Source organism: Scyliorhinus canicula, chromosome 21 (assembly GCF_902713615.1).
Source record: "Scyliorhinus canicula chromosome 21, sScyCan1.1, whole genome shotgun sequence".
Taxonomy (NCBI): domain Eukaryota; kingdom Metazoa; phylum Chordata; class Chondrichthyes; order Carcharhiniformes; family Scyliorhinidae; genus Scyliorhinus; species Scyliorhinus canicula.
In genome coordinates, this window is record NC_052166.1 from 62,957,942 (window position 1) to 62,976,117 (window position 18,176).

The 18,176-nt window shown below is 46.9% G+C and overlaps 1 protein-coding gene across 2 annotated transcripts in view; it reads left to right on the plus strand.

Moving 5' to 3' along the window:
- The window catches only part of gpsm1b (G protein signaling modulator 1b), a 283,643-nt gene that overhangs the window by 26,619 nt on the left and 238,848 nt on the right, over window positions 1–18,176 (plus strand). The window contains exon 1 of one of the 2 annotated variants that reach the window (XM_038782320.1): window positions 7,192–7,265. The exons of the other annotated variant lie outside the window; for it this stretch is intronic. Coding sequence (XP_038638248.1) covers window positions 7,207–7,265 — 59 coding nt within the window. The 5' untranslated portion in view covers window positions 7,192–7,206. Of the gene's footprint in view, window positions 1–7,191; window positions 7,266–18,176 lie in introns of those variants that run through there. 2 annotated transcript variants of the gene reach the window in all.

Consider the following 18,176-nt stretch of genomic DNA (forward strand, 5'->3'; position numbering starts at 1 on the left):
AATAAATTGATCGCTGATTAACCCTCTCTCCTGAGTTACAATATGCTGTACCCATGGGTAACTTCGCAAGAGTTGTTTCTCATGATAAATGATCAGTTATTATCAATCTGCTGCATTTTAACAATCGGTGTTTTAACAATCTGTGTTTACATTCTGAGTGATTTTATATAGTGAAGTGATAGAAACTTTAAGTTGGTTGTGAAAGCATGCTGACCTTGATATAACAATGACAAATGTACTATTTTAGTTCTATAGCAAATCTAATGTCAAGGTTCTTTTGGTTGGGAACATAGAAACACAGAAAATAGGAGCAGGAGGAGGCCATTCAGCCCTTCAAGCCTGCTTTACCAATCCATCATGATCATGGCTGATGATTCAACTCAATAGCCTAATCCTACTCTTTCCCCCCCCCATGTTCTTTGATCCCCTTCGGCCCAAGAAACTAACTGCTTCTTGAAAACATAGTGTTTCAACTACTTGCTGTGCTAACAAATTCCACAGGCTCTTAACTCTCTGGGTGAAGAAACTCATCCTCATCTCTGTCCTAAATGGTCTACCCCGTATCCTCAGACTGGTTCTGGAAACCCCCACCATGGGGAACGTCCTTCTTGCATCTGCCCTGTCTACTCCTGTTAGAACGTACAGCCCAGTTGGGCTATTTATATAATTAAATGTTCAGGAAACACACTGTCCGTGTGGCATTGTGCACAGCTCGACAGAATTTAGGAAATCAGTGTTTGTGTTGTGTTGCTCAGTAAGCATTAGACAGTTTTTTTGTGGGTTCCGTAAATTTGTTCACTATTTCTGGTCTGGTTACAGAATGGTTGTATGCTGGCTTAAATTGGCCCCTCCTATTGAGACACATTGTTCTCTGCACTTCATATCCTCTCTGTCTTCCTTCTCCTATCCCTCTTTCCCTCCCACATTGGATTATTCATGCGCTGATTATGTTCCAGCGCTTGTTATGAACCATTATGTAGAATCGACCACAGACTTAAGTGTTATAATCATCCCACTACTACTATGTAACCTGCTGCTTTTTTTGATTCCTAACGTTGTGCGCTATACAGTGTTATGCATGTTTCCATTGTAATTCGGTGTTATGAAGTGGTGGATTACTGTACTATAATTTCTCTTTGCATCATGTTGCTATTGATGCCCTGTTGGAATGTGCTGCCTAAGGAGCTTTGGTGAATTACTGCAGCACGTCTTGTAGATGGTACATCGGTAATGGAGGGATTGAATGTTTGTGGAAGGGGTAGCATTCAAGCGTGCTTCTTTGTCCTGGATGGTGTTGAGCTTCTCGAGTGGTGTTGGAGCTGCACTCATCCAGGTAAGTGGAGAGTATGCGATCACACTCCTGACCTTTGCCTTGGTGGTGCACAAGAATAGTGGAGTCAGGAGGCGAGTTACTCGCTGGAGGATTCCTAGCCTCTGACCTGCTCTTGTAGCCACAATATTTATGTGGCCAGTCCAGTTCAGTGTTTTGTCAATGGTAACCCCAGGTTGTTGACAGTGGGAGATCCAGTGACGGTAATGCCATTGAATGTCAAGGGGCGATGGTCAGATCCTCTCTTGTTGGAGATGGTCATTGCCTGGCACTTGTGTGGCACGAATGTTACTTGCCGCTTGTCAGCCCAAGCTTGACTATTGATTCATCACGGGGGTCAGTTAGCTCAGTTGGCTGGATGGTGATGCGGAGCGACGTCAACAATGGGGGTTCAATTCCTGCAGATTAAATCACCACCGGTCAGCTGAGGAGAGCCGCCTATGGTCCTCTGGAACTGTGGTGAAATTTACATTTATTAATTCATCGTGGGATGGCAAACCAAAGGACGTTCATATTCAGCTGGAAACCATACTTTTAATATTTTAAGGCAGTCTTTGGAACAGAGGTAAAAGTTCTATCCGACAAAATGTTTTTTTCCAGCCTGTGGCTTCCTGTAAGAAAGCTTAGCTTCAGGTCTCTTCTTGTCGAGTAGGTTAGAGCTGACCCCACGTGGTTACAGTAGCTTGTTCTGAGAAGTAAAACCAACTTTGGTGCAGAGGGTTTGTGTCGATGCGGGTTTGTGTCAGATCTTTGAAAGACTGGCAGGACGGCAGGGGAAGGAAAGCAAGCCAAGCATGAACGTTTATTTCCTGAGGGACCGGATTGGAAAGCTATGTTAAACCTGTATCAAACGTTGGTTAGGTCACATTTAAAGTGCTGTATGCCGTTCTAGTCACCATACTATTAAAAAGTATGTAGAAGGTGCAAAGACGATTTACAAATATACCAGAAATGCAAGGCTAGACATATTGGGGCAGCAGGGTAGCATGGTGGTTAGCATAAATGCTTCACAGCTCCAGGGTCCCAGGTTCGATTCCCGGCTGGGTCACTGTCTGTGTGGAGTCTGCACGTCCTCCCCCTGTGTGCGTGGGTTTCCTCCGGGTGCTCCGGTTTCCTCCCACAGTCCAAAGATGTGCGGGTTAGGTGGATTGGCCATGCTAAATTGCCCGTAGTGTCCTAATAAAAAAAGTAAGGTTAAGGGGGGGGTTGTTGGGTTACGGGTATAGGGTGGATACGTGGGTTTGAGTAGGGTGATCATGGCTCGGCACAACATTGAGGGCCGAAGGGCCTGTTCTGTGCTGTACTGTTCTATGCTCTATCAGCAAAGCGTGAACAAACAGGCCTGCCCCATTTCTCTTGTCCTTAAAATAGACACAGAGAATGTTTTCACTTGTGGGAAGAGTAGAACCAGAGGCCATCAATACAAGACACACACCAAGAATTCCAATATGGAATTCGGAAGATACTTCATTATCCAAAGAGTGGTGAGAATGTGGAACTTGCTTCCACAGGACATGATTGAAGTGAACAGTATAGATGCATTTAAGGGGAAGTTAGACGAGCATTTGAGGGGAAGGGAACAGATGGTTGCAATGATAGATTTAGATGAGGAAAGATGAAAGGAGGCTTGTGTGGAGTAAAACGGGGCAGCACGACGACACAGTGGTTAGTACTGCTGCCTCACCACTCCAGGGACCCGGGTTCAATTCCAGCCTCTGATGACTGCCATTATGGAGTTTGAGTGTTTCTCTCGTGTCTGCGTGGGTTTCCTCCGGGCGCTCCGGTTTCCTCCCACAGTCCAATGATGCGCAGGTTAGGCGGATTGATCATGCTAAAATTGCCCCTTCGTGTCCAAAAGGTTAGGTGGGGTTCCTGGGTGAGGGATAGGGTGGAGGTGTGAGCTCAAGTAGTTGATCTTTCCAAAGGCCGATGCAGACTTGATGGGCTGAATGGGCTCCTTCTGGGATTCTATGATATTGTATGGACTGGCTAGGTTGAATGACCTGTTTCTGTGCCCTATATGTTATACAATCCTATTGAGGGTAGCTTGGTTGGAGGAGGTTGTAGAGGCAGGGAGGAGTAAGATCATGAAGGCACAACAACACAGTGGTTAGCACTGCTGCCTCACAGCTCCAGGGACCCGGGTTTGATTCCAACCCTGGGTCATTGTCTGTGCGAAGTCTGCACGTTCTCCCCGTGTCTGTGCGGGTTTCAACCGGGTGCTCCGGTTGCCTCCCACAGTCCAAAGATGTGCGGGTTAGGTTGATTAGCCGTGCTAAATTGCCCTTTAGTGGCAGTAGTGAGGGGGGAGCTGATCTAAATTCGGGCTCACAGGGATAGGACGGACAGAGCAGAAATGGATAGATTGGTTAAGGACCCACTGGCCGGGATGGACAATATACTGGAAACTGAGAAAGTTTGGCCGGTTCTCAGGGTACAAATTAAATATGACCAAGAGTGAGATGTTTGTAGTGCAGGCAAGGGGCCAGGAGAATAGGCTGAAGGAGCTGCCATTTAGGCTGGATGGAGAAAGTTTCTGATACTTGGGGATACAGGTGGCACGAGACTGGGGCAGGTTGCATAAGTTAAATTTGACTAGAGTGGTGGAACGAATGAAATGAAAAATGAAATGAAATGAAAATCGCTTATTGTCATGAGTAGGCTTCAATGAAGTTACTGTGAAAAGCCCCTAGTCGCCACATTCCGGCGCCTGTCCGGGGAGGCTGGTACGGGAATCAAACCGTGCTGCTGGCCTGCTTGGTCTGCTTTAAAAGCCAGCGATTTAGCCTAGTGAGCTAAACCAGAGGGAGTTTCGGAGATGGGATGCACTCCCACTATCACTTGCGGGGATGGTGCAGACGGTAAAGATGACAATCCTCCCAAGGTTCCTGTTCTTTTTTCAGTGCCTCCCAATCTTTATCCCACGGTCCGTCTTCAAAAGGACCAGCAAAATCATTATGAGCTCTGTCTAGGTGGGAAAATCCCCGCGAGTGAGGAAGGCCATGCTGGAAAGGAACCGCAGTGAGGGGGGGACTGGCGTTGCCGAATCTGATCAACTATTACTGGGCGGCTAACATAGCCATGATAAGGAAATGGATGGTGGGTACGTGGTCTATTTGGGAGCGGGTGGAGGCGGCTTCGTGCAGGGACACCAGCTTGGCAGCCCTGGTCACGGCTCCCCTACCGCTTTCGCCGGCCAGCTACTCCACCAGCACGGTAGTGGGGGCGGCCCTGCGGATATGGGGCCAGTGGAGAAAACATGTAGGGAAGGTGGGTGCATCGGTCTGGGCTCCAATATGTGATAACCATCGATTTGCCCCCGGGAACATGGATGGAGGGTTTCGAACATGGCGGCGGGCGGGGTTGAGGAGGGTGGGCGATATGTTCCTGGAGGGGAACTTTGCGATCTTGAGGGTGTTGGAGGAGAAATTTGGGCTGGTAAGGGGAAATTACTTTAGGTACTTAGAGATGCGGGACTTTATACGCAGCCAGGTCCCATCCTTCCCACGCCTCCTGCCAATAGGGATCTAGGACAGAATAGTTTCGAGAGGAGCGGGTAGAGTCTGGGATATCTGCAAAGTGCTCATGAAGGGTGAAGAGTCCCAGACGGAGGAACTGAAACTCAAATGGGAGGAGGAACTCGGCAGGGGAGATGGAGGACGGGGTATGGGCGGAAGCCCTGAGTAGGGTAAACTCAACCGCAACATGTGCCAGGCTCGGTCTGATTCAGTTTAAGGTCGTTCACCGGGCCCACATGACGGTGGCTCGGATGAGCAAATTCTTTGGGGTAGAGGACAAGTGCACTAGATGCGCGGGAGGACCAGCGAACCACGTACACATGTTTTGGGCATGCCCTAAGCTTAGGGGGTACTGGGAGGGATTTGCGGGTGTCATATCCCGGGTACTGAAAACAAGGGTGGTGATGGGTCCCGAGGTGGCAATGTTTGGGATTTCGGAAGGCCCGGGAGTCCAGGAGGAGAAAGAGGCTGATGTTCTGGCCTTTGCTTCCCTGATAGCCTGGCGACGAATACTGCTGGCATGGAGGGACTCAAAGCCCCCGAAGACCAAACCATGGATTTCGGGCATGTCGAGTTTTCTGGGTATGGAAAAAATCAAGTTCGCCTTGAGGGGATCTGTACTGGGGTTCGTCCGAAGGTGGCAACCATTCATCGACTTCTTCGCGGGAGATTGAACGTCAGCGGGGGAGGGGGGGGGGGAAGAGGGGAGAGAGAGAGGTTAGAGTAGAGTAGGAGGGATAAATAGGCGAGTAGTGTTTATTGGAGAGGAGCGGTTATGTGCACTATGGTTTGGTTGAAGTGTTGATTTTCCGTTGTTGCATATTTTTGTAATCTGTAACTGCCAAAAAATACCTCAATAAAATTGTTTGTTAAATTGCCCTTTAATGTCCAAAGATGTGCAGTTTAACTGGGGTTATGGGGATTTGGCCGAGGTAAACGAGTACCGTTGGAAGGTCGGTGCAGACATGATGGGCCGAATGGCATCCCTCTGCTCTGTAGGGCTTCTATCTTTAAAAAAAATCTATCTTAACATCTTCTGTCATCTTAATTTAAAAACAGGGTTGAGAATTTTGAAAATAATAGGGCGCTAATGTATAATCTTTTATAATCTATAATCGTTTTAGTGTCGCAAGTATGCTTACATTAACACTACAATGAAGTTACTGTGGAAACCCCCGTGGGGAATGAGCAGAGAGGTGAACAAGGCCTGTCGTTAGTTAGGATATGGCCTGTTTGTGTGTTGTTGATTTACAGTATAGAAACAGGCCATTCAACCCCACTGATCTATGCTGCCGTTAATGCTTCAGGCAAGCCTCCTCCATTTCATTTTCTCAGCGTATCCTTCTGTTTCTTTCACATTCATCATAATAATAATAATCTTTATTGTGACAAGTTGGCTTACATTAACACTGTGAAAATCCCCCAGTCGCCACATTCCGGTGCCTGTTCGGGTACACAGAGGGAGAATTCAGAATGTCCAATTCACCGAGCAAGCACGTCTTCCGGGACTTGCGGGAGGAAACAAGAGCACCCGGAGGAAACCCCCGCAGACACGGGGAGAACGTGCAGACTGCGCACAGACAGTGACCCAATCCGGGAATCGATCCTGGGACTCTGGCGCTGTGAAGCAACAGTGCTAACTACTGTGCTGTCCCTGTGTCTAACTTTCTAGCATATCCTTGTTTGCATCTACGTGTTTGCACCAAACACTCCCTGCCATAGTGAGTTTCACATAATCCGGCAGGAGCTTTATTTCCGTACTCTGAAACCCATAATACGAAACGGGCAGCAGGAGGAAACTCTGCAAGTGTACCTAATGCAGGGCTAAGTGCGAGTCTGTCAGCGAAAAACCTGTGGCTGGTTTGCTCCCTGCAGCGGTCCCCCTGACGCTGCTTTTATTTAAGCACAACGCACGTGGAGAACAACAAAGACTGATAAATGACTGGCTGATTAATGAATTGTGTTTGGCTGGCTGGGCAGCCAGTGTTCCAAAGGCTGTCAAGTGTCTGAGGGGAAAGATCGAAGACTCATTGACATTTTGAAACCATGCGGCAGGAGGTTGTATTTTTGCCTGAATGGTCAGTTTTCTCTCCCACTGACCATCCGAGACGGGGACGCTGGGGGGGGGGGGGCTTTGTTCATTTCAAGATGATGTCAGAAGCAGCGGGGTGCGGCTTTCTCTGTTACCTACGCCTCTTGCTTGGTGTATGGCCGTGCATCCTGAATGCATGAAGGGGGAGTGCTGGGGGGGGTGGAGGGGGGAGGGGGGGGGGGGGCAACCACTGGAGCTGAGACCAGCTGACTTATTGCACTCACTGCTGCATTTCTGTGGAAAAAGGTAGACAGGCTGATGACTGCATGGCTTTGTTTCCTAGTGATGAGAGTCCGAAATTAACAACAAGGAGAATATCCTCAAGGTAAGAAGGCATCCAATTGCGGAGTACCGACACCTCGTCTCACAAACCCTGGCTTCATCATCATTGCTACCCCCATTGCATGGATTTTACTCTAATGATTTCTTCTTGTATCATTAACTGAGGTCTTTAAGTTCTACATTGATTTACCAAGCACTATTTTCAAGAGCTGTGTTTTTTTTTGAAAGAAGTATAGGATGTTAGATGTAAGAGACGATGGGTTAGGTTATCCTGTTTTCACAGGACCTATTTCTTCTGTCAGACACCAGTTGAATCCAAATGCATTGATATCGCTCCCTAATGTTGAACGTGTTTCTCTGTTTAGTTTAATTTGAGCCAGGTGTTCGAATAAGCTTCATCTGCGCTCCATGAGTGGTCTGACAAGCGAAGCGAAGTCTATCGGAAGGGAATTTCTTATCTTCCAGCCATTTTAAGTTCTCTTGCAGTCATTTTGTAAAAGGTTTGTATGTGGGAAATATTAATATTCATCACCACGCTCCTCACTTTGTGTGCAGTCTTGCTCAACCCCCCCCCCCCCCCCCCTCACCCACCCACCCCCAACGTCGGTAAGAAATGAATGCATCTCAAGACCTTGGTTATTTAGTGTCACTGACACAGGTGAATGCAAGTGATGCCAATCCTTGATGGGTATAATAATTGATGTTTGGGGCAATACACTAGAGGCCAATACAGACTGGGCCTTTCATAAAAATACAGGACGTCGCAGTCAGTATTGATCCCTCTGTAGCAATCGATAATTCCAGTTTTGGTCAAGCGTCCTGAACTTGCATATGACATTCACGGGTAGGAAACGATCAGCATTTTTCGGTAGGCAGGGGTTTACTACGTTTCAAGTGAAAGTTGCCCTTTGATTTGGGTTGTAGTAAAAGCTGAGTCCAGCTGCAATAAAGGGAAGCAAAATTACAAAATGTTGAAGGCGAGGGATCTTCAGGAAACCCGGCCGCTGTGGTTAAGTCATTTCTGGCTCGTACCTGGAGTGTAATTTGTGCATTAGGCTGTTGCTGTCATTTTTGTTCGTCACACCCGGTTGTTCTTAAACTGAAAAACACAAATGTGCCCAGTAACCCTTGCTTTCCTGCATGTATCCAACCATTTGGGAGTGGGTTTGAAACAACCAATCCACAATTTGAAGGGTTTCATTTGGGTCATTGCCCATGCTCCCTTTTAAATTTTATTTGTCTTACACCTGAAGGTTTTACTGCAGGCTACTGCGAGGCCTGGATAGAGTGGATGTGGAGAGGATGTTTCCACTTAGAGGAAAGACTAGAACCAGAGGACACAATCTCAGACTAGAGGGAAGATCCTTTAATACCGAGATGAGGAGGGATTTCTTCAGCCAGAGGGTGGTGAATCTGTGGACCTCTTTGCCGCAGAAGGCTGTGGAGGCCAAATCACTGGGTGTCTTTAAGACAGAGATAGATAGGTTCTTGATTAATAAGGGGATCAGGGGTTATGGGGAGAAGGCAGGAGAATGGGGATGAGAAAAATATCAGCCATGATTGAATGGCGGAGCTGACCCGATGGGCCGAGTGGCCTAATTCTGCTCCTGTGTCTTATGGTCTATTCAGTTTTTCCACAGTGGCCTCGTACAAGAGTTTTTTTTTACCATGGAGTAAGACCGGGTCACTACTTACCAGCTGCTGCCACAAGGCTGGATAGCTTAGTAGGAACACTGATCATCACATGCTTAAAGATTTTCAACAACAACTTGCATTTATATGGTGTATTTAACATCGAGAATCATCACTTGGTTCTTAAAAGAATAATCAGACGAAAAGAAAACGGAATGGGGCATTAGGGCAAGTGACGAAAACCTTGGTTAAACAGGTAGGATTTGAGAAGTGTTTTTAAGGAGCCGAGAGAGATGAAGAAGTTTATAGAGGGAATTCCATTCAATTTGAAGGTTCCTTTCCAAAACCATACCGTCTGATTCGGTGGCACACTGGATGGCACTGCTGTCTCACAGGTTCATTTCTGGCCTTGGGTCACTGTCTGTGCGGAGTCTGCACATTCTCCCCGTGTCTGCGTGGGTTTCCTCCGGGTGCTCCGGTTTCCTCCCACAAGTCCCGAAAGACGTGCTTGTTAGGTGAATTGGACATTCTGAAATCTCCCTTGGTGTACCCAAGCAGGCGCCGGAGTGTGGGGGGGTTTTCGCAGTAACTTCATTGCAGTGTTGATGAAAGCCTACTTGTGACACTAATAAAGATTATTATTAATCCATACCACAGAGACTTTTGTGGAGAGGGGAAAGGAGGAACCAAGTGCAAACATGTTTTTTTAAAGTAACATGCTCGATTCTTTTCAGTTTTTCCTGTTTCCTTTGAGTGATCGAGAGAGATGTGGTGCAATCTTGCCAACAGTGTTGCATTGAATTTACAGCACAGAGTTGAACCACCCCTCTAACCCGTCTACGTCAGAGCCACCTCCTACCCCTATTGATCGAAGCCCATCAAAACATCTTCCTCTTTTCTCCTTGAAATGCTTATCAAGCGTCACCTTCAATGTTTTTTTTCTTCAACTACTCCCTCTAGTAGCAATTTTCACATCCTAACCACTTTAGCGCATACATTTTTCCAACGTTCCCTACTTAATTGATTCATTTGCAGTCAGCAGAAACTGAACCATTTCACAAATTAGCAAATGTGTTTCATCAGCATAAATCGCTCAGTATCGTGGTAACGAACCTGTTCAATGAAGTTGAGCGTTCATTCAAAAATTATGAATCCAAGTAGTTTTTCTGTTTATTTTAGCCTCGAGCCTGATGTCAGGGTTTCTCCTCTGGTGGCTCAGTGATGATCTCTGGTTTGAACACAAACCTCTTCAGTTGCACGTCCTTCGCTGGGTTTCATTGGCAGTGTAGTACTTGTGTTCACACTCTTGGGCTAGGCAGCGGAAAGCATAATTTATTTTGGCATTCGTGGGATGTGACAAGAGCAGGCAAGGCCATCATTTATTGCCTGTCCCTAATTGGGCTTGAGAAGGCGATGGTCAATTGTTACCTTGAGCTAATGCAGTCCACGTGGCTCAGGTACACACACACACCTGTTGAGTAGAGTGTTTCAGGATTTTAATCCGGGGCTGATGAAGGAACACCGATTTAGGTTATCCTCCATTGTCCTTTCATGGGCTCTGCGCATCACTCACAAGGTCAGCATTTTTTGCCCATACCCAATTTTCCTTGAAGTGAGTGTCTCACTCGGCCATTTCAGAGGTCAGTTAAGTGTCAGCCACATTGCCACGGGTCTGGAGTCACATGTAGCCCAGACCGGGTAAGGAAGGCACTTAAGTGATTACCGATTCTGATAGGTCAGGGCCTTGAATGATGTAAACAGTGAAAACTTTGCTTCAAACGAAATCTGAGCAGGAGAAGGCCATTTGGCCCCTCCAAGTCTGCTACTGGGTGTCTATTTTGTAGAGAAAATAATGTGCACTGTATACTCTTTGGGAACAGGTTAGCTTAAGGGGTTTTGTGTGGTGTTTGCGCATTCTCCCCATGTTTGTGTTGGTTTCCTCTGGGTGCTCCAGTTTCCTCCCACAGTCCAAAGAAGTGCAGTTTAGGTCTATTGGCCATGTGCAAATTGCCCCTTGGTGCCCAAAAGGTTAGGTGGAAATAGGAAGGGGCCATTGGCCTGGATAGGGTGCTGTTTCAAAGGGGTGGTGCAGCCACGATGGGCCAAATGGCCTCCTTCTGAACTGTCAGGATTCTATAGCCTCATCAACTGTGAATGTTCAACCGAAGGTATTGTGTAAAAGAAAGAATGACTTGTATTGTTGTGCCTTTCACAACCTCAATGTCTCAAAGTGCTTTACATCCAAAGAGGTCTCTTTGAAGTGTAGTTACTGTTGTCATGTAGGAAATATGGCTGCCAGTTTGTGCACAGCAAGCTCCCACAAACAGCAACGTGATGATGACCAGATAATCTGAATTTAGATGCTGATCGGAGCAATACGGACAATTCGATCACCTGCTGCTCTTTGCAAAGTTGCCATGGGTTCTTTTATGCTCGTTTCAGACAGCAGACGCAACTTCGATTTAACATTTCATCCAAAAGCGGGATGCACAATATGTTTCATGAAGATTATTGATCTGAATCAAGTGATAGACACAGTTGATTGATTATGTCCTTTCCTCTTCTGATAAATTAAGTATTGTAGTATAACATTGTGCTTGGTTTCTGTGCCACCTTTTTACTGGTCTGGTCGTGTCCCGTTCTGAATTATGCTCACCTTCCTGTACCAGTTGTCAAGCCATTGCAGAAATCGCTGCCACGTGTGAATGACCTTGTTGATAAATGCCCTGGAGAACAGTTGGGAAAAGTACCTAAACAAGCCCACAGTAATGTAATTCTTTAAGTTTCCTGTTCCGTCAAATGTAGGCAGGTTTGTACCTGTCCGTAAACTCACCTTTGGCTACGTAACTTCAAATACAATGAATTCACCGCGCTTGTTTGTTTTGGTTTTGCAGGAATCATGGTATTTTTCTCTAAACTGTATTCGCCATATGATTACCGTAGTGATGAGATTAATGGTTGCTATCCCATTACAATGCCAGTGTTGGAAAATTGCAGGACAACAGACGTTCCCAATGACCAAAAAAAACAAAAATGCTTAGAATACTTGGGCCAGAGAGATTATGTGAAGTGGACAAGGGTCAACACTTCAGACATGGAACCCTTTCCCAAAGGTAGTGGACAAGTATGTCTGTTCCCACCTGTGTGGAGTCCAAAATTGGATCATAAATGTAAGATAGCCTCGAATAAGGAATTCAGATGCATTTTCACCTGGAGATTAATTGGAATGTGTGACTTGCTACAACCAGGAGACATTGAGGCAAACAGCGAAGATGCATTTAATGGCAATATAAAAATTAGATGCAGTGTCAGGCCATGCAGCCCATAGAATTCCTGCTGTGAAGAAGGACACCATTGAGTCTGCACCAACCCTCCGAAAGAGCACCCTACCTAGGCTGACTCCGCCCTATTCTTGTAACACCACCAAACAGCACGTCGTTTGGGACCTGCGGGAGGAAACCGGAGCACCCGGAGGAAACCCACGCAGACAGGGGGATAACGTACAGACTCCACAGACTGTCACCCAAGGCCAGAATTGAATCTGGGAACCTGGCGTTGTGATACAGCAGTGCTTGCTAATATCCATCTCCACCATTCAACCAAGGCCAGTTTCCTATCTCAATGTGTGTCTATTTTGTAGAGAAAATAATGTGCACTGTATACTCTTTGGGAACAGGTTAGCTTAAGGGGTTTTGTGTGGTGTTTGCGCATTCTCCCCATGTTTGTGTTGGTTTCCTCTGGGTGTTCCAGTTTCCTCCCACAGTCCAAAGAAGTGCAGTTTAGGTCTATTGGCCATGTACAAATTGCCCCTTGGTGCCCAAAAGGTTAGGTGGAAATAGGAAGGGGCCGTTGGCCTGGATAGGGTGCTGTTTCAAAGGGGTGGTGCACTTTTCAACCCGATTCCCACATCCCATGATGCCCTTAGTCATGTTTCCCCTCCAGGTAGTCTTGGTCACGAGGTCTGCAGGGAAACATTTAATCCGAACAGTCTGTTCTTTTCTCAAAGCATCACAAATAACTGCACCAGCTTGGCGGGCAACAGCAACTGCAACCTCCATACAGTCTTGCCGTGGGTTTAATCTTTCAACTGTGAATCCCAAGAGCGCTGGCTCTTGCTTCCCTGGGCTGGGCCGCTTCTCCTCATCTACTCCTGCCCCCCTGAACCAGAAAGATATTGGTCTCGGCTTAAATGTATCCAACACTTGAATCGGCCTTTGGGATGGGAAATTCCAAAGATTCACAAGCTCTGACTGTAGGAGTCTCTGCTCACATTTTGCCCTCAAAAGTCTGCCCTTTACCCTGAAACTATGAACCTTCCCTTTGGTGGAGATATTTGGGGTTTCAGTACACCTCATGGACAGGAGAGAGGCCAATGTCATGGCTTTCGCTTCTCTGATTGCACGGCGACCAATTTTACTGCAGTGCCGGTCTGCATCGCCACCGGGGGTAGCGACTTGGCTGGGTGACCTGTACGACTTCCTGCAGTTGGAGAAGATAAAATATGAGTTCATGGGCTCTGCAGAGGGGTTTGAGGACAGGTTTGTGACATTCTTTGAGGAGCTGTTCGCCGCAGGGAGGGGGGAGGGTGAAAAAGGGGAAAAGATTTGTACAGACTGTGTAGCTGATTGCTGCGAAGTATGTTTTCTGGTGTGTTTGTGTGTCGTAACCTGTTTTGGTACGATGAACCCTAATTCCATACTCTCGCCAGGGACAATAGCATCTCAACATCTAGGGAAGCTGGATAAGCAAATGACTGGGAGAGGAAGAGAAGTGTATTGCGATGGGGTTTTAATAAAATGAGGCGGCTCATGCGGTGCAGAGCTCACACAGACCGATTGTGCCAATGTGGCCAGTTTCGATGTAACAAGCTGTATTTCGAAAGAAAAAAAATAAGGAAGGAGGTGAGGCGATAAATGGAATAATGTCCACATGCAAACTCCATTGCAGAATGGCACATGAAAGTGCTGTGGTGGGGAACAGAAGAAGGTAAGGGGCACAGAAGTAATCTGACTGGAAGGTGTAATGGAATTAAAAGACTTGTATGTGACAGAGTGCAACCAGCTGAAGGGTAACCAGTAGATGGGAAGGGTGTAAAACTAGCAAAGCAGAGCAGGTTAAGGAGTGGATGGAATGAACCAGGTCAACCAACCAACCAACCAACCAGGCTGGAAGAAAATTCTTAGCTGCAGGAGAAGGAACATTTTAGAGGCCTTTGTGTAAAGGTGGCATCATCAAGAGCAGATTTGACAGAAAACTGGAAGGTGAGAGTTAAGTCCTTACTGGAAGTTAGGTGGCAAGAAGTGCTATATCAGTACTTGGAAAGTCAGTGGAATTGTCAATAGCCTGTCTATCCCAGAGATAACGACAGAGAAGTTCATTGTGGAAAGGGAACACACAGAGTAGGAACCACTTAATGTTTAAAGTGTTAAAATTGCAACAAAAATGCATTAAATGCGCAGGACAGGTGAGAGCAGGAAAAAGTATGAACACAACAGACAGAGACAAGAGAGAGGATCATGTAGGACCGGAACAAACGGTGTTCAATATATCGTGCCAGAGGTCGGGCACAATGAGGGCACTTGCGGATTCCAATTGCCACATACTTTATCTGACAGGCTTGTTTCGAATCACGTGTTTTCGGAGCACAGCTCCTTCTTCGGGTGACTTCCTCACCTGAGGAAGGAGCTGCGCTCCAAAAGCTAGTGGTTCGAAACAAACCTGTTGGACTTTAACCTGGTGTTGTACGACTTTTTACTGGCCCACCCCAGTCCAACACCGGCATCTCCACATCATCCTTTATCGGGAGGAAGCAAAGGAGCATGTGTCCATTTTGTAGCTCAGTGGAAGAGTGTGGTGATGGATGGCAGTTGACTGAGATGACCCTCAAATGAGCTGAAGCCTTGAAGGCCACCTAGTGAGGGTTAGAGGCGTAAAAGTAAGGCATGAATTTAACTGAGAAATTGTAGGATTTCTACCAAAAGATGCTGGTGTGGAGCAGAAAGTGCGTTACCTGGTGATATGTGCCAGTTAAGTTGAACTTCTTTGTATCTGTTAATAGCAGTCCTGACATAAAGATTATGAAAGGAGTGAGCCATGCATGTAATTTTACCTCTCTGATCTGACACGCTAGCTGTTGTAGAATTCACTGCTTTATTTTGTTGCCGGTTTGATGAAGTCAGTTCCTTGTGTTTGTGCTCCTATTAATATCAATATTGTGGTGCTGCGATTTGGCATGAGTCCAGCACTAAAGTGGTGGTGTCAGAGAGACCTTGTTTCTAGTTGAACTCCGTACTCCAGTTTCACTTCTTCACGTCCAACCACCGCCTCCCTGATCAAAACAAGGGATCTGGGTGCAAGGTTTTGTTAAATTTAGAGTACCCAATTTTTTTTTTCTTCAATAAAGTAGCAATTTAATGTGGCCAATTCACTTGCCCTGCACATCTTTGGGTTGTGGGGGTGACACCCACTTGGACACGGGGGGAGGGGGGGGGGGAAGGGAAAGAATGTGCAAACTCCACACGGGAAGTTTAAGAAGGGTAGCAAGGATAATCCAGGGAACTACAGGCCGATGAGCCTTACGTTAGTGGTAGGGAAATGATTAGAGAGAATTCTTAGAGACGGGATCTTCTCCCATTTGGAAGCAAATGGACGTATTAGTGAGAGGCAGCACAGTTTTGTGAAGGGGAGGTCGTGTCTCACGAACTTGATAGAGTTTTTTGAGGAGGTCACAAAGATGATTAATACAGGTAGGGCAGTGGATGTTGTCTATATGGACTTCAGTAAGGCCTTTGACAAGGTCCCTCATGGCAGACTGGTACAAAAGGTGAAGTCACACGCGATCAGGGGTGAGCTGGCAAGATGGATACAGAACTGGCTAGGTTATAGAAGGCAGAGAGTAGCAATGGAAGGGTGCTTTTCTGATTGGAGGGCTGTGACTAGTGGTGTTCTGCAGGGATCAGTGCTGGGACCTTTGCTGTTCGTAGTGTATATATAAATGCTTTGGAGGAAAATGTAACTGGTCTGATTAGTAAGTTTGCAGACGACACAAAGGTTGGTGGAATTGCGGAAAGCGATGAGGACTGTCGGAGGATACAGCAGGATTTGGATCGTTTGGAGACTTGGGTGGAGTGATGGCAGATGGAGTTTAATCTGGAAAAATGTGAGGTAATGCATTTTGGAAGGTCCAATGCAGGGAGGGAATATACAGTGAATGGTAGAACCCTCAAGAGTATTGGCAGTCAGAGAGATCTAGGTGTACAGGTCCACAGGTCACTAAAAGGGGCAACACAGGTGGAGAAGGTAGTCAAGAAGGCATACGGCATGCTTGCCTTCATTGGCCGGGGCATTGAGTATAAGAATTGGCAAGTCTTGTTGCAGCAGTATAGAACCTTAGTTAGGCCACACTTGGAGTATCGTGTTCAATTCTTGTCGCCACACTACCAGAAGGATGTGGAGGCTTTAGAGAGGGAGCAGAAGAGATTTACCAGTATGTTGCCTGGTATGGAAGGCATTAGCTATGAGGAGAGGTTGAATAAACTCGGTTTGTTCTCACTGGAACGACGGAGGTTGAGGGGCGACCTGATAGAGATCTACAAAATTATGAGGGGCATAGACGGAGTAGATAGAGGCTTTTTCCCAGGGTAGAGGGGTCAATTACTAGGGGGCATAGGAAGTTGTGATGGGCAAGGTTTAGAGGGGATGTACGAGGCAAGTTTTTTTAGACAGAGGGGAGTGGGTGCCTGGAACTCGCTGCCGGAGGAGGTGGTGGAAGCAGGAACGATAGTGATGTTCAAGGGGCATCTTGACAAATACATGAATAGGATGGGAATAGAGGGATACGGACCCAGGAAGTGTAGAAGATTTTAGTTTAGACAGGCAGCATGGTTGGCACAGGCCTGGAGGGCCGAAGGGCCTGTTCCTGTGCTGTACTGTTCTTTGTTCTTTGGGACAGTGACCCGGGACCGGAATCCTGGGTGCCAAGTCACAGTATCCCTGATCCCGTTCCCTCCTTGGCCGCTGGGAAGACACGCGGCTCTTCCTTGAATGGTGCCACTGGATTGTGTGAGCCTGGCCTGTCATCTCGCCTGCAGTGAGCACTGAGGCACTTCCACCGTCCTGGCCTAAAGCGGGAGCGACGTCTCGCAAGAACTGATGCCAGTTACTTTCGGGGTTAGAAATGCGGTCCGCAACGTACTGCTTGATCAGAAAGCGGACAGGAGTTTGCTTGTGCGTCTGTGTTTGGAACTTGAGACGCTGAGGATTTGTTTTCTGTCGTTTGGGGAAAGACGTCAAGGGAATGTTTCATGCATCATAATCCCCGCAGATATCATTCTACTCCTACACGGAGACTGTAATCCTTAAAGCAACGATGAACAATCTGCTTTATTGTGATGACCACCTTTCAGATTCTGTGGATCGGATGAATTGCGTTGGTCAGGTTGTGTAGGAACCTTGCTGTATTTTTGCTGCCACCTCCTCCTGATGCAGCAAGTGTTGTTGAACAGTGAACCGCTGCTGCTCTTGGAGTTCACACTCGGTTTAAACAGTTGATGAGTCAGCCGTGCGGCCCCCGACTGTTTAATTTTTACATCAGTTGCTGGGAAGGCTGGTGGGGATTTTTGTTTCCAAGTGCTGGCTGGCCAGCTGCAGAGCAAAGCAGCATTGCTCACTGACACATTACAATGGATCACATCGCATAAGCCCCATGGCCAAATCCGGCCCTCCCACTCTGTTACTGCATTCACAATTCCAGTCGCTAACTTCCTATACGTTGTCTATCTAGGTGTAATAATGCGACCCAATGAACCCTGTTGTTGATGCCAAAGTCCAATTGTCCTTTCCTGCTCCTCTTTCACACCAATATCCTTAAGCTGATTTTTCCCTAAATTTGCCCAATTTAAATTGGGAGTAAAGAAGAAAGTAATCCCTTTGTGGAGTGAAGCTGTAATGACAATTCTTTCAAGGAAAAAGGTAACTTGCATTTTTATAGCGCCTTTCGTGGCGTCAGGCCGTTGTAAAGTGCTTTACAGCTGGTGAAGCTCTGAGTGCCACTTCTTTAATTGGTTCACGGGAAATGGGTGTCGCTGGTTAGGCCAACGTTTATTGCCTATCCCTAATTGCCCTTGAGAAGGTGGTGGTGGTGAGCTGCTGTCTTGAACCGCGGCGGTCCATGTGGTGTAGGTACACCCACAATGCTGATAGGGAGGGAATTCCAGGATTTTGACCCAGCAACATATTCCCAAATCAGGAAGGTGGGTAGCTTTGAAGGGAACTTCCAGGTGGTGGTGTTCGAATGTGTCTTCTGCTCTTTTCCTTCTAGATG